Source organism: Panthera pardus, unplaced genomic scaffold (genome assembly GCF_024362965.1).
Source record: "Panthera pardus isolate Hobbes unplaced genomic scaffold, ASM2436296v1 HiC_scaffold_16, whole genome shotgun sequence".
Lineage (NCBI taxonomy): Eukaryota > Metazoa > Chordata > Mammalia > Carnivora > Felidae > Panthera > Panthera pardus.
Window position 1 is genome coordinate 64,946,796 of NW_026526721.1, and position 25,079 is coordinate 64,971,874.

Below are 25,079 nucleotides of genomic sequence, written 5' to 3' on the forward strand. Positions count from 1 at the left end.
TCCTGCTGTCCGTGCAGAAAGTTCAAGAGCAGAGTCCTCCAAAATCCTTCAACCTGACTTTCTGGCTGTATGAATTAGGGTTGGGAGGGAGAGGCAATTATATTTTAAGTGCTTTCTTTCTAGAAGAGGTGAGTGCTCTCTGTGAATGACCATCCGGCTGCAGATGTGCTTCTCAAAGGGTAAAGAAAGGGCACTAAAATGTCCCAAAAGATTTTGGGCCCAAGTGACATCCAGACCATTTTTCTTTTCTACTGAAGTAAATTGAAGTTTAGATAAAGGTTAGATTAAGTTCAAGGAAACTCCTGATTAACCATGTTAAGATCAACTACAATAGGCTGAAACCTCAGTCCTCTTAAACTACTACATACTGATTCTATTATAAACACAAGTTTTATTCTCCCCAGAAACTGAAAAAAAAAAAAAAAAAAACTTTAAAAAAGAAAGAAAAAAAGAGGGGACCACCACGGGTGCATCACATATATGGAAATACCTATCCGCCAACCAGGAGCGGTATTAGTGCACTCCAGATGCAGCCGAACTCCACCAATCCAGGCTGCCAAAGGGGAGACAGAGAAAAGGGGGATTAAATAAGAAATACCCAGTTTATGTCATTCACACACAAATCCAGGAGGCATACAAAAGTAACCACTTACCTTCACAAAACACAGGGGTAGAAATGCGACATAGTAGGCACTGAAGAGGGAGTTGAAGAGAACTTCCTTGATTCTGTGGTTGAAATCGGCTTTCAGACACTCTACTTCATTGCGAATGAGGTCTGGAGATAGGGGGCAGCTGTGGGTGGGGATGGGCGTGGCATTATTAAACTGTTCTTTTAGGGACTCCAGCAGTAAGGAGAGAAAGTCTTTGGATTTGGCCAAGCCACCCACAGTTGAGGCACTCTCTTCTACCGCCTGGTGCTGAACCATGTAGTTATAGTCTGTGAGAAGAAGATGAGCTCTACTATCTTGGTGGAAACAGCAGAGAGGAACATAAACACCAAACCTGTAGAAAAAGGTAAATATGAAAAAAGGACCACAGATGCCCCTAAGATCAAATCTGATAACTATGTTAGTAAAATAGTCATGATTCACCAGTGTGAATGTAACAGGGACTTTGCTGTGGTAAATTCATTACTGGGGAAGTCCTTTAATTTCTTCCCATAAAGGCAATATACATTCATTGTAGAATAACAGAAGACTACAGAAAATCACGACAAAATAGAAAACACCTAAAAAATAATCGGTTTTATAATTTTTACAACTGGGTGCACAGACTTCATGCTTGCTTTTTTTATATGTTAAGCCTCATACAGCAAAAACTTTTGTATATATATATTTTTAAGTTTATTTATTTATTAGCATGTGAGCAGGGGAGGGGCAGAGAGAGAAAGGGTGAGAGAAAGAATCCCAAGCAGGCTCCACGCCAATGCAGGGCTTGAACACATGAACCATGAAAAGAAATTACCTGAGCCAAAATCAGATTTAGTGATTTAGTGACTTAGCCACCCAGATGCCCCTGTATCTTGTGAGTGTATATTTTGAGCATTTTTCCAAGTAATTAATATTTTTTCCACAATTTTTTTTTTTCAACGTTTTTTATTTATTTTTGGGACAGAGAGAGACAGAGCATGAACGGGGGAGGGGCAGAGAGAGAGGGAGACACAGAATCGGAAACAGGCTCCAGGCTCCGAGCCATCAGCCCAGAGCCTGACGCGGGGCTCGAACTCACGGACCGCGAGATCGTGACCTGGCTGAAGTCGGACGCTTAACCGACTGCGCCACCCAGGCGCCCCGCCACAACAATTTTTAAAGATACTATAGTGTTCTCATACAGATGTACCATAATTTACCGATTTCTTGTTGGAAACTTAGGCTGTTTCTTATTTTGCATTACCATAAATATCAATATATGGATAAGCACTTTCCTACATGATCTTTGTTTACCTCTGGTAATTTTTTTTTCTTTTTTTAATGTTTATTTATTTTTGAGAGAGAGAGAGCGAGCACGAGAGCGGGAGAGGGGCAGAGAGAGAGGGAGACACAGAAACTGAAGCACACTCCAAGCTCTGAGCTATCAGCACAGAGCCTGATGTGGGGCTTGAACTCAAAAACCACGAGATCATGACCTGAGCTGAAGTCAGATGCTCAACCGACTGAGCCACCCAGGTGCCAAATTGCAGACTGTTCACTTAAAACTACCCCCACTTTTTTTAAATGTTTATTTATTTTTTAGAGACAGAGAGAGAGACAGAGTGCGAGCAGGAGAGGAGCAGAGAGAGAGAGGCAGACAGAATTTCAAGCGGACTCCAGGCTCTGAGCTGTCAGCACAGAGCCCGATGTGGGGCTCGAACTCATGAACCATGAGATCATGACCTGAGCCAAAGTCAAACACTTAACTGACTGAGCCACCCAGGCACCCCTCAAACTTCCCCTTCTTAGTGAGGGGCTCCCTGCCTCCTGACTATATCACCCATCCTGATCCTACAGGCACTCCTAGGTCCCCTTGCCTGGTTATTTTTCTTCACAGATCTTTCTACTCCATCTATTTTACATGTGTATTAGGTTTTTTATTTGTTATTTTTTCGCTTGGTCTATCTCCCTCACTACAATGTAAGTTCCGTGAACCGGAGATTTTGGTCTGCTTAATTCACTACTATATCCTTGATGTGTAGAAAAGTGACTGAAATATACTAGGAACTCAGTAAGTATCTAATGGATTAATGAAAAAAAATTCTATAAATACAATAAATAAATCTCTACAAGTAGAGTAACTTGATTAAAGGCCTGAATATTTTGAGACTTTTCATAACTTCTTATAGTTATTTCACCCTTGGCTCTTTAAAACTTTAAAAAATTCTTTCCCAAGTCTTTATTAAGTAACGTCCACATTGTGACTTATGCATTGTAAATAAAATGCTCTATTTGCTGGCATAAGTTCAGATATGGAAAATAGCAAATAAAAAGATATCCTATTTAGTTATGTATTTTATAAAAAATTAACAAATTCACCTGTTCATAGTTTTCTACAGTGGGAAAAAAAATGAGCTTGTTACTAAGTAAGAAGATGGTTAACAAGTCCGGGATCCACTGTGTATATGCCCTGTGGGAAGGAATAAATGCAGAAGTAACAGAACTCACACGTGCAAAACTGTGAAGGCCAGAGAAGCCTGTAAGTTCAATACTGCCGAAACAAACTGCACATGTAAAGATGGGATAAGAGGCTAGGGTGCAAGGCAGACTGCAGTGATGGCCCCATTTCTTAACCCTTCTTTGTAGTCTCACCACATAGCCCTCTGTGTGTGAAGTGATCCTGCCCTATACCCACAATGGGCTCAACAATGTGATCTGTTCTGGCCCAAGGAATGTCAGTAGACATGCTGTGATCAGAAGCTTGAAATGGATCTGATCAATTTCATGTGTCCATGTCTAGCCTGCCAGAGCATGAAGAGACCCATGGAGCAAAACTGAGTTGTCCTAGTTGCTTAAACTGACAGCCAGTCAATCCAACAAATGTGACTAAACATAGCTAAGATCAGGTAAGCTTCCAGACTTCGGATGACCCCAACTCATGCATGATCAATATGTACTGTGGTATGCTACCATGGTTTTGCAGTTGTTTGTTACAGCATTATATGGCAATAGGTAACTGATCCAGGGTAGAATGAGAGAAACTCATAGAATGAGAGAAAGGTAACATCAAAAGCTTAGACTATGAAGGGCTCTCTGTAAGGTAAAGGGGGTAAAGGAAATGATTTATTAAAGAATTTTAAAGAAGGTTAGTAACATGATTCAACTTTCATTTTGAAAATCATTATAGCTACAGTGAAAAATGGAAAGGAGGAGGGCAAGAATGGATTACCAGAAGACCAAATGGAGGTTTAGAATATAATAGCAGAGGTTACAGGGAGCAGTGGACAGATTCTTTTTTTTTTTAATTTTTAATTTTTTAAAAATTTTATTATTATTTTTAAAATATAATTTATTGTCAAGTTGGCTAACATACAGTGTGCTCTTCGTTTTAGGGGTAGATTCCTGTGATTCATTGCTTACATACAACACCCAGTGCTCATCCCAACAAGTGCCCTCCTCAATGCCTATCATCCATTTTCCCCTCTCCCCCATCCCCCTGGATAGATTTAAAATAAATGTAAGAGCTACAACTGTTAGTCATTGGACTAACTTACCCTAAACTGAGAAACTAGCTGAGAATCATATTTAAAAAAAACAAAAAAAAAAAGGCAGAAAAGAGTCCCTTTCTTTTTTAATCTATGAATAAACAAGAAAATAAAGATGTGATTATTGCCATTATCTAGTATTTTATATTTAGCATACTTAATTTTTAAATTGAAGTTAAATAAAAGATTATACAACTTTTAAAAATTGAAGAAAGTAAATATATTTAAATATAAACTGTTTAAATTACACACTTATTTCACTCTGTTGCAGGAGTGTGGAGAGCCTTCAAAAATTAATAAGCTTCTTTCTATTCCTAAAAAGTTTGCTAGCCATTTTGATATGGTAATCCTTTTAAACTTAGCCAAAATATTCCTTGATATATCCATAATTAGCCTTTCAAATCAAATAGGGTTAACCTTCTAATGGATTCAGAGGTAACTGGGTGACTCAGTTGGTTAAGCATCTGACTTCGGCTTAGGTCATGATCTCACAGTTTGTAGGTTCGAGCCTATCTGGCTCTGTGCTGACAGCTCAGAACCTGGAGCATGCTTCAGATTCTGTGTCTTCCTCTCTCTCTGCCCCTCCCCCACTTGTGCTCTCTCTCTCTCTCTCTCTCTCAAAAATAAACAAACATTAAAAAAAAAAAAACAATGGGGCACCTGAGTGGCTCAGTCGGTTGACCATCTGACTTCGGCTCAGGTCATGATCTCCTGGTTTTTGGGTCTGAGCCCCGTGTCAGGCTCTGTGCTGACAGCTCAGAGCCTACAGCCTACTTCAGATTCTGTGTCTCCTCTCTCTCTGTCCCTCCCCTGCTCATGCTCTTTCTCAAAAATAAACTTAAAAAAAAAAAATTAAAAAAAACAAAAAAACCTTCTAATGGATTCAACCAGCTGTTGTTGATAAATAGAATAACGAAATCATTTCAGTTGAAGCAGTTGAAATATTAATCAAGAAATAAAGAAACAACTGATGTAAAATATTATACCTTATAAGAAATATGAGTCATGCAAAATGTTTGTAACATAGAAAATTCATTTTACAGGCAAAAAGCTTAATACTAATAAACTGAGTTGATGACTGCCTTAATTAAACAGTATAATCAGGCCTACCATAGTATACCAATAGACTTCCTATCATCCCTGTTCATACAATCTTTGATTATATCTTGATTTTATGCTACGTAACTGTTAAATTCATGCTTACGCTTCAGTACCATAAATGGTTATATAAAACAATGATTCTCAAACTTGAGCAAGCGTCAGAATCATCTGGAGGGCTTGTTAAAAGACAAATTGCTGGGTCCTACTTTCCGAAGTTTCTGTTTCAGAAGATTTGGGGCAGATTCTGAGAATTTCTATTTCTAAAAACTTTCCAGCTGATGCTAATGCTGCTGGTTCTGGAAACCACACTTTGAGAACTACTGATTACAGAGTAATGGTGCAGACAAGAGCTCTGAAATCAAAAAGGCCAGAGTCTTTCTCACTAACTGTCTGACCACGGATAAGTTTATTTTAGACTCTTAATCTGTCTTTACCTGTGGCAAACCCTGCTGTCTGCCAACAGCCACTGTGCTCCTGTTCTTCCATTGCAATAGAATTTTTAGATCAGATACAGCTGCAAATTTCCAAAGTCCTTTACAATCTATCCTGCTAGGGAGTGTGGAGTAAAAAAGATAGCAGGAGCTTAGGTCCCAACACCATGGAGCTAGCTGCCACAGCTATCCAATATGATTTACACACATACTGTACAGAAATAAACGTCTAACTTTTTAAAGCCCCGAATACTTTGCATCCGTTATGGCGGACTAAATACACTGCCTCCTGAGTTATGGTATGATTTCATGAGGTGATGTTTATAAACACCTAGCCTAGCACTTAGCACAGAACAGCTCAAAGAATGACAGCTATCCATTAACATCCAATGAAGAAAGTATTGGCCCAAGGCATAGAAGTTAAACTATGCAAAACAGTTTAAAAAGCCAACATGTACAGTAAGTTGCAACTATACATTGATCAGAATGGCTAAAATTTTAAAAACACCAGGGATGCCTGGGTGGCTTAGTTGGTCGGGTGTACAACTCTTGACTTTGACTCACGTCATGATCTCACGGTTACTGGGATCAAGCCATGCATCTAGCTCCATGCTAACAGCATGAAGCCTGCTTGGGATTCTCTCTCTTTCTCTCTGCCCCTCCCTTGCTCACGCACACGTGAATGCTCTCTCTCACTCAAAATAAATAAATAAACTTTAAAAACAGAAAACATCAAATGCTAACAAACGTGTGGTGCAACTAGAATTCTTATAGAATTGGTGGGGGGTAAAAGGATACGACGTCTTTGTGAAGAGGTCTGGTAGATTCTTATAAAACTAAACATACTCCTACCTTATGGCCTAGCAAGGCCTCTCTTAGATATTTCTCTCAAGAGAATGAAAACATTTCTTCACAAAAAGACTTGTGTAAGAATGTACCTAACAGTTTTATTCTTAGTAATATCCCCAAACTGGAAACAATCCAAATATTCAATAGTAGGAGAATAAACAAACTGTAGTATATTCATACAATGAAGTGTTACTGATATATGTAACCACATGGATAAATCTCAAAAACAATATGCTGAGAGAAGCTTTACACAAAAGTGTATATCCAGTATAATTCCATTTATATGAAATTCTAGAACAGGCAAACTAATCTATGGTGGAAAAAAAATTAAAACAGTGATTACCTCTGGGAAGTGGTTGGTGGTGTTTGGAAAGAGGCATGAAGGAACCTCTAGAATAATGGTCATGTACTATATTGGGACACAGATCTGACTTATAAGTGTATGCATTTATCAAAACTCAGCAAATGTACACAAGATTTGTGAATTTTATGTATTAATTTTACCTCAAAAGAAAAACTGTAAACAAATATCAAACTCTAGTGACTGATATGCATAGGCTGACATATTTTGGAAGAAGTGAACTGAGGTCTGCAACTTAACTTTGAAATGCGTCAAAAACAAGGTGGACTGATAGATGGACAGAGGAATGTTGGACAGTTATGTGTTATGCAATGATAGTAAAACATTAATGGGTGAAATTTAGATGCGGTTGCACAGGTGTTTGCTGAAAAATTCTTTCAATCTCACGTGTTTAAAATTTCCACAGGGCGCCTGGGTGGTTCAGTCAGTTAAGCGTCCGACTTTGGCTCAGGTCATGATCTCGCAGTTCGTGAGTTTGAGCCCCACATCTGGCTCTGTGGTGACAGCTCAGAGCCTGGAGCCTGCTTTGGATTCTGTGTCTCCCTCTCTCTCTGCCCCTCCCCAGCTCATGCTCTGTTTCTCTCTCAAAAATAAACAAACATTAAAAAAATTTTTTTTTAAGTTTCCATAATAAAATGCTGGTCAAAAAAGGTAAGTCTATAGGGCATGAGTACAGCATATTTGTTACATGAACCCAAATATCAAAGTACTTTGACCAAAAGAGTAAGACTGGTTGAGCCAGTCCATTCAACTAACACTACCCATCATTTGTGTCAATACAGGCTGTACCAGGTCCCTTTATTTGGTGAAGAGAGCCAATTAAAATATTCTCCACTGGTAGAATAGCATACCTCTCAAGTTTCTTGGGACAGTCCTGGTTTAAGCCTATTGCTCCAATTGTGTCCTAGTGTAGAAAATAAATTATATGGTCACCCTATCCACTCATCTTTCCAATTTTCTAAACTTTTGGTTTATATTCGAAGAATTTCCTTTTCCTCACTTTTATACTACTGTTTGCTTGACCCAAATTATTTCTTTAAAAACTTACTAATACAATGGTAAAACTGGAGTACTCACGGGTAGCCAAGGAAAAGGAGATTGAGCACTGAATGGCTTCGGAAGAGATTGACGAGGGTCCAACAAAGTACCCATCCACATAAAGTAAGTAGCACCAAACGAGCTGATATCAGAACCATGTAGTGAATCATAGATGCCGCACCCGCCTTAGTGGCCTGGAAGTTTGGAACCACCAAAAGGAACATTTTATAAATGGCCTTATTCAAAAGCAATATGACTCAAGTAAGGAATTAGTAGATTTAGTGGAAATCTGTGACCAAAAAAAGGGGGCGGGGGTGGTGGGAGAAAAACTGTCTCATCCCACTTACCTTCCTCATTTTTAAAGATTCAGACCTCTCCAGGAAATTTCTTGGTTCTTTAAGTTCTTATGACATTGTCTAATTTGTTTACATTAGGGCTTCTCAAAGTATGAGAGCCACATTCATCAGAGTTACTTGGGCTACTTACTGAACTTGCAAATTCCTATTGCCTTTCCTTACAGATAGAGAACAAAGCTGTAAGTGAAGGAACCTGTATTTTAATAATCTACCAGGTGATTTTTATGTACATAAAGATATTGAACCATTAATTTATCTGACTTCAGATTAAACTGTAATGACCTCAACAGGAGTAACAACACTTCCATTTTTCTTGCAATCTTCCCCCCAATCTATTTGCTGAATTAATGTGTAATAAATTACTGAAGATTCAGAAAATAATCAGACCTTCTCTGACAAATCCCTATGTAAATAAAACTTTCTTTTTTTGACTTTTGCAAACATGGAAATAATGTACAATCACTTCCACTTCTTTATATCACAGCTATTCAAATATTTGTTCTTAATCTCACATTTTAAAAACTGATTAAATACAGTAAGAAAGCGTACTTATCTAAACATGAAGTTTTACAATGTTATTTTCTTTTACAATGAACTAGTAAGAAGAGAATGAGCAAAATGCAGGGGAAAATGGTAGATTCCTACAACCTCAAAAGAGCAGTGTCAGAATACAGAAAGAAGAAAAAAATTATGTGGGGTCAATAGCAATGGGAGGGAATAAAGAGACTTTCAGGTCCTTCATATATCCGTTTCTTAGTTTACCCAACATATTACATAGCATATATAATATACATGCAATATATAATATTTATATAGTTACTTATAAATGCAAAGAGGCAGGTGAATTAATACCCTAAGCCTCAAACTATGGAGAAGGTTCAAACTGTTCTCAGTCACAGCAGGGCAAATAATTGTGTATTACTACCCTGATATATACCTCATGCCAATGTACCTCATGTGTCAAAGCTGCTGGAATTATGCCATTGCCTCCATTTTCAAAATTTAAAGGCTGTTTCTGACCAATGTCACCAGAGTAGCAGAGCTTGGATGTATTTATCATTTTTGCCTTATTCCAAAGTCCAAGCTCTTAACCACTATGTTATGTATGACAGATACTGTATCAGGCCCTAGGGACACAGTAATAACCAAGACAAATAAGACTTCTGTCTTTATGAGGCTGCCGAAATAAAAAAGACAATTGATATTTACACAAAATAATTATTTTTATAATTGTGGTATAAGTGCTACAGGAAAAGAGTAGGCTGTTAAGGAGAGCAAATAACAAGAGACCCCTAATCATTGGGAAAGCTTTCTGAGGAAGTGGTATTTCAGCTGAGATCTAAAGAATAAGCAAAAACAAGCCAGGTAAAGAGTAGAAAAATATTCCTAATATTATGTTAATTGAGAAGTACAGTATATATACAAATAAAGATTAGGAAATATACGAAAATATGGTCTTCTCAATAATGAGGTTGTAAGTTACCATTTTTTCCTGCTTTATATTTTAGTGTTTTCCAATTTTTTTCAGTAAAATATGCTACTTTCCTATTTACAAAAATAATTTTTTAAAAAGGGAGTTGCCTCAGGTTGGTAGAAGAATAGCTGAATAACTTTTTGGTCTTGTGGAGCAAATAGAGAAGTAGAATTGGCCTGGAGGTGAATGAACAGTCTTATCTAGTTGGGAGGTATTCCTCCGAGAATAGTATTTAGCTTTCTGAATTAATTACCTCCAGCCTCTCCTTAAAAATGGTCTTTCTCAAGGTAGGGATACTTTCTGATTTAAGCAAAAAAAAAAAAGAAAAGAAAAAAGAATGTAAACATTTTAATGGAAGGAAGGAGAGATGATGGTTCTTATCTAATTTAGCTTTTTTTAAGGAAAAGAATCACTATACAGCTCTTATTTTTAATTTCTGAATAGGTAATATAGTCAGTGCTCAAAATACAAAATGTGTAATAGTGTTTGTAGTGAAATTTCCCTCCTAATGGTCTTGTTCCCAGACATAACTAGGCAGTCCATTATTAGTTCGTATGTCCTTCTACAGATAATTTATTCATATATAAGCAGGTGTATTTTGTTCCTTCCACCTGCCTTATTTTAAACACTGTTCTGTACTTTGTTTTTTTCACTTAATATCTTAGTAGTCAGTACATTTTCATCTTTTTAATGGCTGTGTGCTATTCCATTATGTACATATCCCACAACTATTTAAACATTCTTTAATTCTTTCTCATGGGCTTTAACTTACAGATTTAAGTCTTTGACCAGAAATCTTTTTAAATTTAAGTATTTTGATCTCTGTAAGAATTGCAGGTTTCTTTAGAAAACAGCTAAACACTTTCCAACTAAGATCATGCAAAAATTGTTAAGCTACTGTTAAGCCATTAGCAAAAGAAACAACAGAATAGGTCAAGTTATAGCCCTTGGAGCTCCAAGGTAGAAACCTCAGTCATGAAGGAATTTACACATTAGCTGGACATACTAATTTGGCATAAACAAGTACCATTTCTAAGTAATTGAAGAGATGAAACAAAATCCTGCCAGTTTTCACAGATAAAAGCATAAAACTCCACTGAGTTCCTCTAAAGAAAGAACAGATTTTAATATATCCAAAGGCAAGCATCTATTTTCATGATCTAAATAACGAACCTGGGAGAAAAGGTTTTAGACAGGCTTTCCCGCTGTGAAAAAACAGGGAATCCTACTTTTGGTTCATTTCAAATGCCTTTCAGGTTATGACTTAACATCTGCACTTACTCTGTGCTCACAAGAAATAAGGTTCCTGAAAATTAGAGCTTATAGACACAAAGACAAAACATTCATGTTTTGGAAGGAAAAAAGTTGACTCTCAGTTATCTGTAATTATAGTAACTATTTACTTAAAACTATACATTAAATTATAAACTCCAAAATTAAAATTCTTAGTCACTTTAGCTAAGTTAAGATTTTTTGTTTTTGTTTTCATAATCATTTATAGGGCATAAGATAACAAAATCTTAAGAGAACACATTTTACCTCCTTCACTGGAGTTTACAGATATATTAAAGAATAATTACCAATGGCCATTTATATCAACAACATGTAATTTAAAAAAGACATTAACGTCCCAAGTCTTTCCTCTATTGCCCATTAAGATTCTAATCTTTAATATTAGTCTTATGCAAATTTGGATGTTGTCATTTTAAAATTCCAAGTTTTAATAAACTCAAACAAGTATCTCTTGCTAGCAACTCCACAAATGGTATATAACTTCAAGTAAATGTTACCTAAAACAAAGTTTTAGATGCAACTGTTCATTTATATATAACTCTTCGTATCAATAGTTATTTAAAATTCATCCTATTCTTACTATAACTACTAAAATAAGAAAGATTATATTGAAGAAGTTGGAAACTATAAATAAGCTCCTATCAAACTAATGAGATTTATAACTGTTCTCTTGAACACAGGACACTGAATTTTAAACATATTGTAGGAAAACCTTTTAAAAATAACTAGCACAACTCATGTGGAAGTAAAGAAATTAATTTGTAATTGTAGTCAATTATATTTGGACACGTCACATATTCAGCTTGAATCCATCTTAGTAACTAATCTAGCTCCAAGTGATAAAATATAGTGTTCTAGAGCTGTTACCTCTGAGATGAGGGCCCATACAAGCCTCCTTGCAAGCATCACTGTGATGAATGCTGCCAGGTGGTAATCAATGAGATGAAAATTCTGTTAAGAGAAACAAATCACTGCATCAGAAAGAAATATGTGTATCTGGCTGCAAATATTACACCAAAATGTTTGCCCCCTCAAAAGATCTTCCTTACATCACCTTACATATACAGACCACAAGAATTTAAAAGCTCTTGAAAAGACTACCTACCTTCTATTTCTCCTTTCATGAAAAACTGCTTTAACTTTACAAACACTATTTTAAACTATCTGGAATGTATTCCTCTCCTTTCTTTGAAAGTTTACTGTGTTGAAAGGAAAAGACTATAGCTTTGAGTTAAAAAGTGATAACCTGCAGAATTAGAGCAAGAATAATTTATTTAAAATGCCATATTTATAAGTGTCAAATGTAATGGATGAGATGGAACTCTTAGCGTTCAGGAGTTAATATTTTTGGTCTCTCTATGCAAGCTTATGTTAATCTAATTGGGCATCTACTAACCTAAACTCCCTCCTGGCTGATATATCAATTATATTCACTTTGGTCTTTCTCTTTAACTTGATTTAACAACGTGTCCTCTATTTGATCTCTTCTTCCTAAGAAATGACAGCATTATCTAGATGTTGCATATGGTTCCTTCTAATTCTAAGCCTATATAAACAATAAGCAAAATGAAAAATCATTAGCAACAAACAAAACTGGGATGTATTTTCATCTTGATGGTCAAAAGGTCAATAGCTTTCCACAGTCCTTCTTCAAAAGCTGAATTTCTTAATTCAGTCAGTAAATATGTTCTGGGCACCCACAATGTGCTCCAAGTACTCTTCTTGATACTGACAATACACTGCTGAAGAATGACAGACAAGGTTCCTGCTCTCCTGGATCTTACTTTTTATTGTGCTGTGAGAGGCAAAGATAGCAGAGATTACTAGTTGTCTCTTCTGCCATCATAGTCAAATTTAAGTGGGCACTGACTCCTAGCTAACTACAGGTTTATTTCCATGCCTCCCTTGCAAAAACTACTTATAGCTAAGGGATGTGAACGAAATGATATATATAACTTCCAAGCCATGCCCTTAAAGGAAAGAGCTGTCTTTCTCCATTCCTCCTTCCTGCTGGCCATATGTGCTGACAGGAGTCAGAGTAGCTATCTTGGACTATGATTTGGAAGAAGCATGTTGGAGCTGGCAGAGCAATAGAAACAAAGAGGTGCCACACTGGCATATCACCTACTTAATTTTTTTTTTTAATTTATTTTGAGAAAGAGAGCATGAGAGATCATAAGCAGGGGAGGGGCAGAGAGAGAGAGAGAGAGAGAGAGAGAGAGAGAGAATCCCAAGTAGGCTCTGCTCTGTCAGTGCAGAGCCCAATGTGGGGCTTGATCCCACAAACTGTGAGATTGTAACCTGAGCCAAAACCAAGAGCTGACGCTCTACTGACTGAATCACCCAGATGCCCCTCACCTGCTTAATTCTTATTTCATAAGGAAATAAAGTTCTATTCTGCTTTAGCCACCCTGTTACAGCAGCTAAAGCCATATCTTTCATAAATTTGTTTAAGTATAAGGGTAATGACAAGCTAACAAGCAAAAGCATTTTAGACAGTTATAACTGCTCCCAAGAAACAAGACCGTGATAAATAATAACTGGGATGAGAGGTGCAGAGTCAACTTAAATTGTTGGTTAGGGAGGACATCTCTGAGACTGTGGCATTTGGATTGGGAGCTGAATGACAAAAAAGCATCACCCACGACAAGAGCTGACGGCAGAGAGCACCAGGAAGAGGGAAAAGCAATCACAGAAGCCCTAAGACAGGAATATATATGCCTGATGGGTCTGAAAATCAGCAAGAGGGCTGGAATAAAGTAATGAGCAACAAAAGATTGAGTTTACATATATTATTTTAAAAAATTTTTTTAATGTTTATTTTTTTTGAGGGACAGAGAGACAGAGTGCGAGCAGGCAAGGGGCAGAGAGAGAGAGGGAGACACAGAATCTGAAGCAGGCTCCAGGCTCTGCACTGTCAGCATAGAGCCTGATGCTGGGCTTGAACTGACAGTTGGAACTCACGAACTGTGAGATCATGACTCGAGCTGAAGTCGGACGCTCAACCGACTGAGCCACCCAGGTCCCCCATATTTAAAAGAAATTTTTTAACGTTTGAGAGAGAGAGACAGAACGTGAGTGGGAGAGGGGCAGAGAGAGATGGAAACTCAGAATCTGAAGCAGGATCCAGGCTCTGAGCCATCAGCACAGAGCGCGACACAGGGCCCGAACCTACAAGTCATATGATCATGACCTGAGCCGAAGCTGGATGTCCAGCCAACTGGGCCACCCAGGCGCCCCTTAGCTTTTTTTTTTTTTTTTTAAACATTTATTTATTTTTGAGAGAGAGAGCACACACACAGGCACAGAGAGAGGGAGAGAGAATCCCAAGCAGGCTCTGCACTGTAAGCGCAGAGCCGGACACAGGGCTTGATCCCATGAACCTTGAGATTACAACCTGAGCCAAAATCAGAGTTGGACATCTAACCGACTGAGCCACCCCGGTACCCCTATACCCTCTTAGCTTTGAGACTCCTTCTTGCTCACCCCACTCCTCCAAAATAATGCAAACAAATTTACTACAACCCCTACCTAATGTTTGAGGGTCTTATTTATGGTCTTATTTATGGACTATCACCAGTCCATCTAAGACATTTTTGTATCAAAAGATTTAAGTGCCTAATGTATCATATTGTTAAGCAAATTTTGTTATATTCTGAATCACCAAAAACTGGTAATCCTGTAAACCAGAATATCTGATTAATCACCCTTCACTCCTGACTATTCTGAATAGTTTACTATGCTACTTCTAGCTTTTATGTTTCTTAGGGTTAAAATTTACTCATCTAATGTCTTGATAGCTAGAACAATACTTTACTTATTCAGGGGGTCTACATTTTCTTTTAGATAATTATTAAGATTTTGAAATGGAAAAAGAAAAACTTAATATATAAGTCTGACAAATTTCTGAGTCAGACACACATAATAAAAAAAGACCACTAGTTGAGATCTAAGTCCCTTCTAGAGCATCCCAGTCACATAGCCATCTGCTATGTTTGAATACCTTCAGTCACAGGAAGTAACTAGGTCTCTGGAGCCCATTCATCTTTGAACAGCTCACTGATTCAGGCCCCTTTCAGATGGATGGACTAAAATCTTACTTGCTGTTCTACAGATGTTATTCTTGGCGTCACAAGTGAACTTTAAGTTTTGTGTGAGCTAGGACCATATATGGCAGATAAGTGAGCCAATCCACAGAATAACCTGCTTTAAGTGTGCTTTCCTCTACTGCACAGACCAGAAAGCTAAAAACTACATTTCCAGACTTTCTTACAACTGAAGTTCTAGATTTGACTTAGTTTCTGCCAACCATAAGCATTACATAAAATCTGAATTCAGAACTGAGTGAAATGGGGCAGGGTAAAAGGCATTCATTTTTGTTGTTATGAGTCAGAGCAAAAGAAGCATAATTCTGGACTCAGCAGCTATAGTAGTAGCTTCCTGATTATGACAGGAGCACTGGCTCCCTTTGTTGCAAGGCAACATTTGTAGGGGACTTTTAAAAGAACTCTTGCCAGAAACATTTGACTGAGAGAAGAGTTCTTTGATCAGCTTACGAATTTAACAACTGAGAAGTTTCCATGGAATGGCAAAGTGAAAACTGAATAATGAACTACCCAGCAAGTACTTATGGAGTAAATACAGAATAAATACAAAAAGTAAAGCATAGCATTGAGTGAGCACTCATTCTGTCACTACTGTGATTTTGAGCCAGCTTTGCAATCTTTAGATCTCATATTTCTCATTTATAAAATGGGAACCAGACAGTAGTACCTGTTTTTAGAAGGAGTAAATAAGATAATACTTGAAAAGAATAGTAAGCAATGAATGTTTGTCAATGTCATCGTTAAGATAGTGAGGAATTTACTTAAAGAGCTACATAGCTGGAAGAAGCCTTAAAGATCATCTAATCCAACCTCTTCATTTTACAACAACATGGCCAAAGAAGGGTAAAGTACAGTTCCTGCACTCAATAAATTCATAATCCAGGAGAAAAGGCTATTAAAAAAAAAAAAAAAAAAGCACACAATTTGGCACTGAATCATTACAAATTTTTTTTTTGGTTTGGTTTTTTTTTTGTTTTTGGAATAACACAAGCAGGAAAGTTTATTAAAACACAAAGTACACTCTTGATATGTAAGAGCAAGTGAACTCACGAGAGCTGTGCCAAATCGGTACAATTCTTAAATAAACCAAAATTCTCTTACTTGGTATTAAGTAGGTGTATCATCAATATGCAAAGAAATTTTTTTTTAATATTTATTTATTTTTGAGAGAAACAGACAGACAGACAGACAGACAGGAGAGAAGAGAGGAGACATAGAATCCGAAGCAGGCTCCAAGCTCTGAGCTATCAGCGAAGAGCCCAACATAGGGCTTAAACCCATGAACCAGGAGATAATGACCTGAGTCGAACTTGGATGGTTAACCAACCGAGCTACCCAGGTGACCCGAAAATTCTTTTTTTTAAAGTTTACTTATTTTGAGAGACAGCGAGGATGAGTGGGGAAGGAGTAAAGAGAGAAAGACGGGGGGGGGGGGGGGGGAGAGGGAGAGGAAGAGAGGGAGGGGGAGGGGGGGAGAGAGAGAGAGAGAGAGAGAATCAATCCCAAGCAGGGCTTCAGTGTGGAGCCTCATGCAGGGCTCAAATTCACAAACCATGAGATTATGACCTAAGTTGAAACCAAGACTCAGTCACTTAACCAACTGAGCCACCCAGAGTCCCCGGAAAGAAAATTCTTAATAGTTAATTCCAGGAACAACCAAATGATACAAGTTTTGTTTTGTTTTGTTTAATGTTTATTCCCTTCCCGTATCATTTTGAAGATTTTGGTCCACATTTGAGTCCTATGTTTACCAGGCCAAGGAAGTTTGCTAATCTTGATAAGTCCCAGATACATAAACTACCCAGCACAATAGTCTTCTTTCTCCTAGAGTGTATCTCCACTACCCACCCAAATCTGCCACTGCCAACCACTTACCTATCAAGTAACCTGAGCACCCTTACTTGTTACTTTATATACCCATCTATGGAGAACCTTCTCTGCACTGAGATTGTCCCAGCTCTCCTAGAGAAATGGAAAGATCACAGAAGAAACCTACAATATATTCTGACATACTTCAGCAAAGATAGTCTTTGTCTCCATTTTATTTTTGTAACAGAGCCCAATTTTATTCACCATAACAATAAAACCTATGCAAGGATTATAGTTTCTAGCCTCCTTGCAGTTAGGAGTGGAAGCATGTGACAATGATGTGAGCCTGGCCCACAAGAAACTCTCCTTCATACTTCCCTATGCTCTTTCCCCTTTCTGGCTGACAGAGATGGACCACAGCCACCTTGGAAGCCACATACTGGAAGACAGAAGAGTCTCCATCTGGGTCCCTTGACTGACCACATGGAAGCATGCTAATCCTGTGAACCAAAACAACTGCCTCAGATATTACGTGTTTGAAGCATTATACAATTTTAGGTTTATCTGTTATAGAAGCAGCCATTATCCTAAAATAGCCATTAAAAAGATAAATTTCCTAGAATTTAATCATATTGGCACTTTAAATATCCAACAAATTTAAGACAGTGTAAAGAAAGCTAAGTATCAAAACTCTTCCTTGATATTATTGTAACGAATTATTTAAATGTTTTTTGTATTTTCATTTATATTTCATTTATATTTTTACTTTGTCTGGTCAAGGACCAAAGACAGATATTTATATTTTAACAATCTTATGAGATTAGTTTTTAAAGTAATCTGTGGTTTAACAGAAAAACATTTTATTGAAAGAAAAATTATTAAGACAAGTAATTTGTACACATAGGCTTTCCACTAGTTTCTTGGTTAAGTCACATAAAGTCCTATTAAGACTTACCAGTGAAGTACAAGAAGCAGGATGATTGTAAGGATACCACCACACTGTTTTGTAGATATTGATGTATTGGATGAACAGAGCAACCAGCAGGTAGATGAAAAAGAGAAATTCAAAGAGCAGGCTCCCATCCACAGGCAAATCAGGAATTTGGCAATGACGAACAGGACCTGGGGTGATTAAGGCTGTGATAGGTGGGACCGGAAGGCCAATAGCACTACCATTCCTGAAAAAGAAAACTACGGTTAACTCAAATGGTGACAGCTTTCAGAGTTATAGAGCATAAAAGGACCCTGCTTCCTTCCCCATTAACCTTTTAGCTGTTGGCCTTCCCCCAAACTCTCTCCTAGGATGTCCTACTTGTCTCTCCCTCTATGCACACTCTCTCAGTGATCTAACATGTGGCCACAGCTTCCATGATCTCCAATGTGCTGAAAACTAAAATTTTTCCCCATAGAGCTCACCGCTGAGTTTCAGACCCATGTTATCATGCTATCTACTGGACATTGCTGTGTTCTTCCTCCTATAGTCTTGATCCTAGTTCATGGCCCACTCAGTAGCTGCCAAAATCAGAAACTTGGGAGTCATATTAGAACTTTCCTCTGCCTCTCCATACCTAATCACTCTCTAAATCTTATATATTCTACTTTATAAAACTTTTTCTACACTGCACCCTCCTCTCTAAACCCAATACCTTAGTTCAAGCAGTTACCATTTTTTACCTAAACTATTGAAGTAATCTCCTTAAAATTAACTCTATCAAATTCTCCAACCTGCCTTCAGAGATCTTTCTAAAGTGAAATTGATAGTGTTACTGTCTTACCTAAAACTCTTTAATGGCTCTCTACTGCCAACAGGATAATATCCAGAAATTTTCAGTATGTCCTATGAGGCTCTCTGCTTAACAGATTAGCCTCATCTCTTATCACGCCTCCATATGCAACCTATAGAATACCCATGCTATTTGCTATCTGTGAACATACATGCTATTCTTTTGTACATGCTATTCCTTTCACCAGCAATACCATTCCAAACCACCTTCCTTAACCTCTCACTTACACATTTACTGACAAAATGCTTCAAGACTTTTTTTTTTTAATTTTTTTAAATGTTTATTTATTTTTGAGATGGAGAGAGACAAAGCATAAGCAGGGAAGGGGCAGAGAGGGAGACACAGAATCTGAAGCAGGCTCCAGGCTCTGAGCTGTTAGCACAGAGCGTGACATGGGGCTAAAACCCACAAACCATGAGATCATAAAACGGGGCTCGAACTCGTCAACTGCGAGATCATGACCTAAGCCGAAGTCAGAGGTCAACCGACTGAGCTACCCAGGCGCCCCCTTTAGGACTTTCTTTAAATGATCAAGTATATCCTCCGTGAAGCTTACTATGACTCACTCAGTCAAAACCAATTCACCTCACCTCTGTGCCACCATTATACCTAAATTATGCCTTTATTATTGTACTTTCCATTACTGTTACATTATTTTTGTATACATCTATGCTTTGTCTATTAAATCATAATCTTAAGAACAGAGACTGTACTTTTCCTAGTTCACTGCACATATATACCTTTATGTTGAGAAAACAGCAGACTAATATATAGTCACAAAAGAGGTATCTTTTAAAACACAAATTAAAATATGGAGATTTTAATCCCCATCTTCTTGCTGTTCTTTCCTTCCAGATTTTTTATAGGTCAGAAATAGCTGGGCTATCTAAAATGATAAGATGGGGCCGAGGGGGGGCGCAGTAAGGAATAAACTTTTCAATTGTTTATATGCCTGGGAATAGTTACAGAGATTTAAGGTCTACTTTTGTTTACACACCAAGGAAAAGAGGCTCGGTTCAGATATTTCCAAAGAATATTCTAGAGAGGGAACAATATCAGCATTGCCGTTCTACTCTAAGATTTCCAAATATAGAATTGTAGCATTAGTATGTGACATTTACAGTACTTTAAGTGACTCATGGGAATATGAACTCTGCTCATTCTCAACAGTTAAGAATACCATGGCAGAATCTCAGAAGAGCTAGAAGGGAAGAACAGGAATGGGGGGAGGGTAGGTAAAAACTGTAAAAGTTTCTTCCTCTCATTCCCAGAGCATACTCCAATAGAACAAGCTTACCAATGAGTAGGTTGTGAATTACCAGTAGGTCTCATAACCTTACCTGCTCAATCATAAACCCATAATTATCATACCATAGCCCTCCGGTGTGTTATGGGACATGGGCCACTGCACAAGAGGTGCACTCACACAGAATAAAATGTGAAAGGTGTGCAATTGTACAAGTTGGTAGACTTGAATGAAGGGGATTAATGCCAACAGCCAAGCCATTCCCTCTCCCCAGTTAATAATCAATGAGATAAGGAAATAAATTCTGATGAGAAGTTACAAGGTTAAGAGCCTCTACTCTGGAACATGCTGAAAATTCTTATTCTTCTTCAGTCAAAAATACATGAAAGGAGAAAGCATGCTAAATTATTTGCTATTATTTAAAGGTTAAAAAGGTTCTGACAGTTTTTCCCAAGTAAAGAAGACAAATGTGCTTCTGCAGTTAACAAATTCAATAAAATGCTGGGCTTCAAGAAATATTCAAAACAAAGTGCAGAAGATCTACACTTGTGATATTCTATACAGCCTTGGCTATTATACTTCAAAAAACAAAGAGACAAAGGTCAAATAAAGTGATGTAGAGCATCTGAGGGGAAAAAGAGTTTTATTCTAATTTGAAAACTTAAGAGGTAAGATCAAAGTTCTTAAAAAAAGGCAGCTAAAATAAACAGACTTTGTCTATACATCTCAAAAAACTAGTCAGAGTAATAAAATAATAATAGTATTATTAAATAATAGTATTATAAACAGTATTATTAAATAATAATAAAAGTATTATTTTTCTAACAGGATATAAAAATAGATGCGAAAAAAGCAAAATAACACAAATGTCTGAGATACACTGTGGGTAGTCCTAGTCTAAACAGACCAGCTGTAGTCTTTGAGAAAGTAACTTTATATTCTTGAGCCTCAGTTTCTTCACCTGTAATACAAGAGTTAGAATAGAATTCTTTAAAGAATTATTTTCAATGTTAACATAGAATATTCTCTTTCAAATTATGCTACAGGTCCCTAAATCATGCCCAGGCTTGAGGTTCACTAGGAAAATTCAAAGGGCTTGGCATATAGTTATGTTCACAGCTAAGATTTATTACAACAAAAGGATACAAATCAAAATCAGCAGAGGGAATAGGTACACGGGGTAAAGTTTGGAGGAAACCAGGTGCAAACTTCCAAGAGTCCTTTTCAGTGGAGTCATTTAGGACCCACTTAAATCCTTGAGCAACTACCTGTGACAACACATGTGAAATGCTGTCTATCAGGAAGGCTCATTAGAGACTTAACACCCAAGGTTTTTACCAAGGTTTTAGCTAGGCATATGGATACAGCAAGAAAGATTCCAAGGAATAAAGAAGAATTAGAAGGGATGGAGAAAGCAGTGATCATTTGGACATAACAAAGTATAAGCAAGGATAAAACAAAGAAAAAAAATCACTCTTAGTCTTTCTCAAATAAGATTCTCCTTCAACTAAAAGCTCTCCAGGAAACTCAGAAATTCACAGCATATCCTTCTTCTTTAGAAGGCAATCATTGAAGCACTTTTCCTATGAACAAAAATTCCTGCTCCCCATAAGAAAAAAGGAGGACAGGGAACTACAGAATTCAACCTTTACTTTTTTTTAACGTTCATTTTTAAGAGAGAGAGAGACAGAGAGAGAGAGAGAGAGAGAGAGAGAGAGCGCGCACGTGCACAAGTAGGGGAGGGGCAGAGAGAGAGGGATGGAGACACAGTAGGGCTCTGCGCTATTGCAGAGCCTGATGTGGGGCTCGAACTCATGAACCATGAGATCATGAGATCATGATCTGAGCTGAAGTCTAATGCTTAACCAACTGAGCTACCCAAGTGCCCCTGGATTTCAATCTTGATTGTGTCACCCAACTAGCTCCTTGACATTCTCAAGTTTAACTTAACCAATCAGGCCACAAACACCTACCAAATACGGGCAAATGTTCTCTTCTCCAGCTGACCTGTATCTTGCAGAATCAAATATATCATCCAAAATTATATCACACTTAAGCAATTATCTATTAGTACTCTACAGACACTCCAGAAGTGAGTTCTCTAGTCTGGATTCTGTCTTACTTTGTACACATTCTTCCTAAAACTATTTTCTAGGCCACCTACCACTGCTATTATCCATATTTCTTATAATCCTTTCTAGGTGGTATGTAATAACTTATTCTAGGCTGCTTCTTTCCCATCAAGAAACAAATACAGAACCACCTTCCAAAATAACCTCTCTAGGTAAAAGTGTCACAACATAATTCAATAATAGTTTTAGTGATTTTTCAAGCCATAAAAAGTGCCAGGAAGAGAGAAGTGCACAAAAAACATCAGGAAGGCTGAAAAGGCAACAAGAGTCCAGATTGCTAGTAATACTGAAAACTAGAATCCAAGCAAGAGAAAACTCTATTTAGAAAGGAAGCAGAAATTACATGACAAAAGTTATCTTGATCAAACACTTGATAAAGTAAAAGCCATCTCTTTCCACTGCTATATGACTGAAACTCCTCATGAAGTGAGTTACCCTGGATAAGATTAGAAATAATCCATCCTAACTTCTGAAAATTAGGAACAAAGATAAATTTCCATTAAAAAGGCCAAACTCTTTACTCTCATACAACATAAGTCTTACAATGTTTGGGTTACAATTGATAGTTTATTCATTTCAAACAATTTTTTGAAGAAAATAATTTGTAAGATCCTTGATAGAATATAACTTACAGTTTTAGAATTTCACATTAACTGTCAGTTTTAATTTGTCCTCCCCTGTCCAAAAAAAGAATGTTAGTAAGTAGTTAAACAACCACATTTGTCTTATACTTTAAATTCACTTCTCCCTTCTTTTAATGGCTAAAAAAGGTGATGACTAGAATTTGAATTATCAGCTGTAAGAACAGGACTACTTTCACTTTGTGGGCCCCATATCACAACTTTCCACTCCAAAGTACTCTGAAATACTGATCTTTCAATCTTCAAGGGCAGGATTGCTACAAATAATCTTGATAAGCAAATTATCACAATAGCATGATGACTGCTGTCATACTGATCATAGGATATTACAAATTATGCATAGTCTTATTTCTTCTTTACCTGTTTCTCAGGCCTGTTCCATTGCCACAGCCCCCACCAACCAAAGTCTGTAAAGAAGGTAAAGCTGTACGGCTTAGCTGCTGCCGACTAGGGCCCCTCCTTCCACCGGGCATGTCCGGGAACCAATCTGCTTCCAGTGCCACCTGTAGTTGCAATCCAGGTTAATGGCTGTCAACCTGTTTCAACTCTGAACAAAAGAAAAGACATTTAAACATCAGTTTACTATTTTTTTTTAATTTTTTTTTTTAACCTTTATTTATTTTTGAGACAGAGAGAGACAGAGCATGAATGGGGGAGGGTCAGAGAGAGGGAGACACAGAATCTGAAACAGGCTCCAGGCTCTGAGTTGTCAGCACAGAGCCCGACCCCACGCGGGGCTCGAACTCACGGACCGCAAGATCATGACCTGAGCCGAAGTTGGCGGCTTAACCGACTGAGCCACCCAGGCGCCCCTCAGTTTACTATTTTTAAACTAGTCAAGGTAACAAAACAACCAGAAAAACTGAATGAGTAGGCCTTGTAAAACTAGATTTTCAAATAAATGCTCCCCCAGGGTCTATTACCTACTTTACTTTGATGAAAGGACTACGCAAACTCTAATGGGTCAGAAGCCTAAGTTGTGATCTAAGCTCTGGTCAGCATTAGGCAGGTCACAATTTGTGTCTTTTGTCAGCTGACTTGTGTCATATGAAAAATATTACAATCAGCTAGAAGTTAACAAGAAACACCTAACAAACACATTTCCAATTCAATATTACAGATATTTCACAGTGAACTACCTGAAATACAGGAGAATCACCACTGTCCAAAATGTTGTGTTTTGTTATCAAGGGATCTGGGTTCTGAGATCAGATGTGCCACATATTATCTGACTGTAACTGAGTCACTTTACCTCTGAGTTTGTTTCTTCAAAAGTGTTCCTTGTCCTACAGAGGTGATTGTCAGGACCGACAAAGATGGATGAAAGTACACCAGTTGGCCTTTTAAGTCTTTAAAAGAATTGTTCAAGTTGTAACTCCATATGTTAGAGTGTAAATATTAGAAAGAGCTATAGTGGATGGCCACTATACTGGTGTGAAATCATTTAAAAATTACTGAAACTGCAGGATTAAAAGGCAAATAACAGATAAAGACCGCCCCCCCCCCAATCGAAAAGAAACTGTATCTTGATCAATTTACGGCAAAAACATGGCTCTGCCAATACGTACACCAAAATCTACTTCCTAAATAATACAACTTAAAAACGACATCCTGGAAAAAACCCTTGTTTTCAAACGTTACTGCAGATTGATCCGATGTTCCTTATTCCTAACAGCCTTCGGCGGTAGACTAAGAAACCCCAGGTAAGACAAAACATTCAAACCGCTAGATGTAGGGACTGCTGGTCCTTGCTCAGTTAACGAGGGAAAGAAAAGTGTGAAGCAAAAAACTGGGATAGAATAGGCAAGGGGATGAAGTGAAGGAAGGCAAATGGCAAGAGACCACAAACTTCAACAGACTGGCCCCTAAGAGGGGACAAACGACAAAGAGTTTCCCGCGGCGCAACCCAGAGGACCGAAGCACGCCGGGCAGTCGGACAGCGCATACTGTACATGCGGGAATACTCACGCATGGAGGAGGCCCGGCCGGTGTGGCGGGATCCCTGGGAGGAGGCGGCGGCTTTACAGGCTGGACCCCAGGCAAGAGAATTCCCTCCCCGCGTTGAAGAGCTCCAAACGAGAAGCTTGTCCGCAGGCCGTCCCCGCCCGGAAAGTTGAGAAAAGGTGTCCAGGCTTCGGGCTGCCAGCCCCCGCCCCAGCCCCAGGTCAGTGCCAGAGTCAGAGCCAGAGCTAAAGCTAAAGGAAGCGCCCGGCCCCGTCAGCACTCAACCTCAGCCTCCATTACCGCGGAGCTGAGCAGACGTGGCAGCGCACGGCAATGACGT

The 25,079-nt window shown here is 38.1% G+C and overlaps 1 protein-coding gene across 1 annotated transcript in view; it reads right to left on the reverse strand.

The window, feature by feature from the left end:
- TMEM39A (transmembrane protein 39A) overlaps positions 1 to 25,079 on the reverse strand; it is a 30,823-nt gene extending 5,744 nt beyond the window's left edge. Inside the window, exons 1-6 of the mRNA XM_019448455.2 lie at positions 24,764 to 25,079; positions 23,156 to 23,342; positions 17,948 to 18,170; positions 11,945 to 12,028; positions 7,994 to 8,148; positions 654 to 1,002 (exon numbers count right to left, since the gene is read on the reverse strand). Coding sequence (XP_019304000.1) covers positions 654 to 1,002; positions 7,994 to 8,148; positions 11,945 to 12,028; positions 17,948 to 18,170; positions 23,156 to 23,268 — 924 coding nt within the window. The 5' untranslated portion in view covers positions 23,269 to 23,342; positions 24,764 to 25,079. The remainder of the gene's footprint in view (positions 1 to 653; positions 1,003 to 7,993; positions 8,149 to 11,944; positions 12,029 to 17,947; positions 18,171 to 23,155; positions 23,343 to 24,763) is intronic.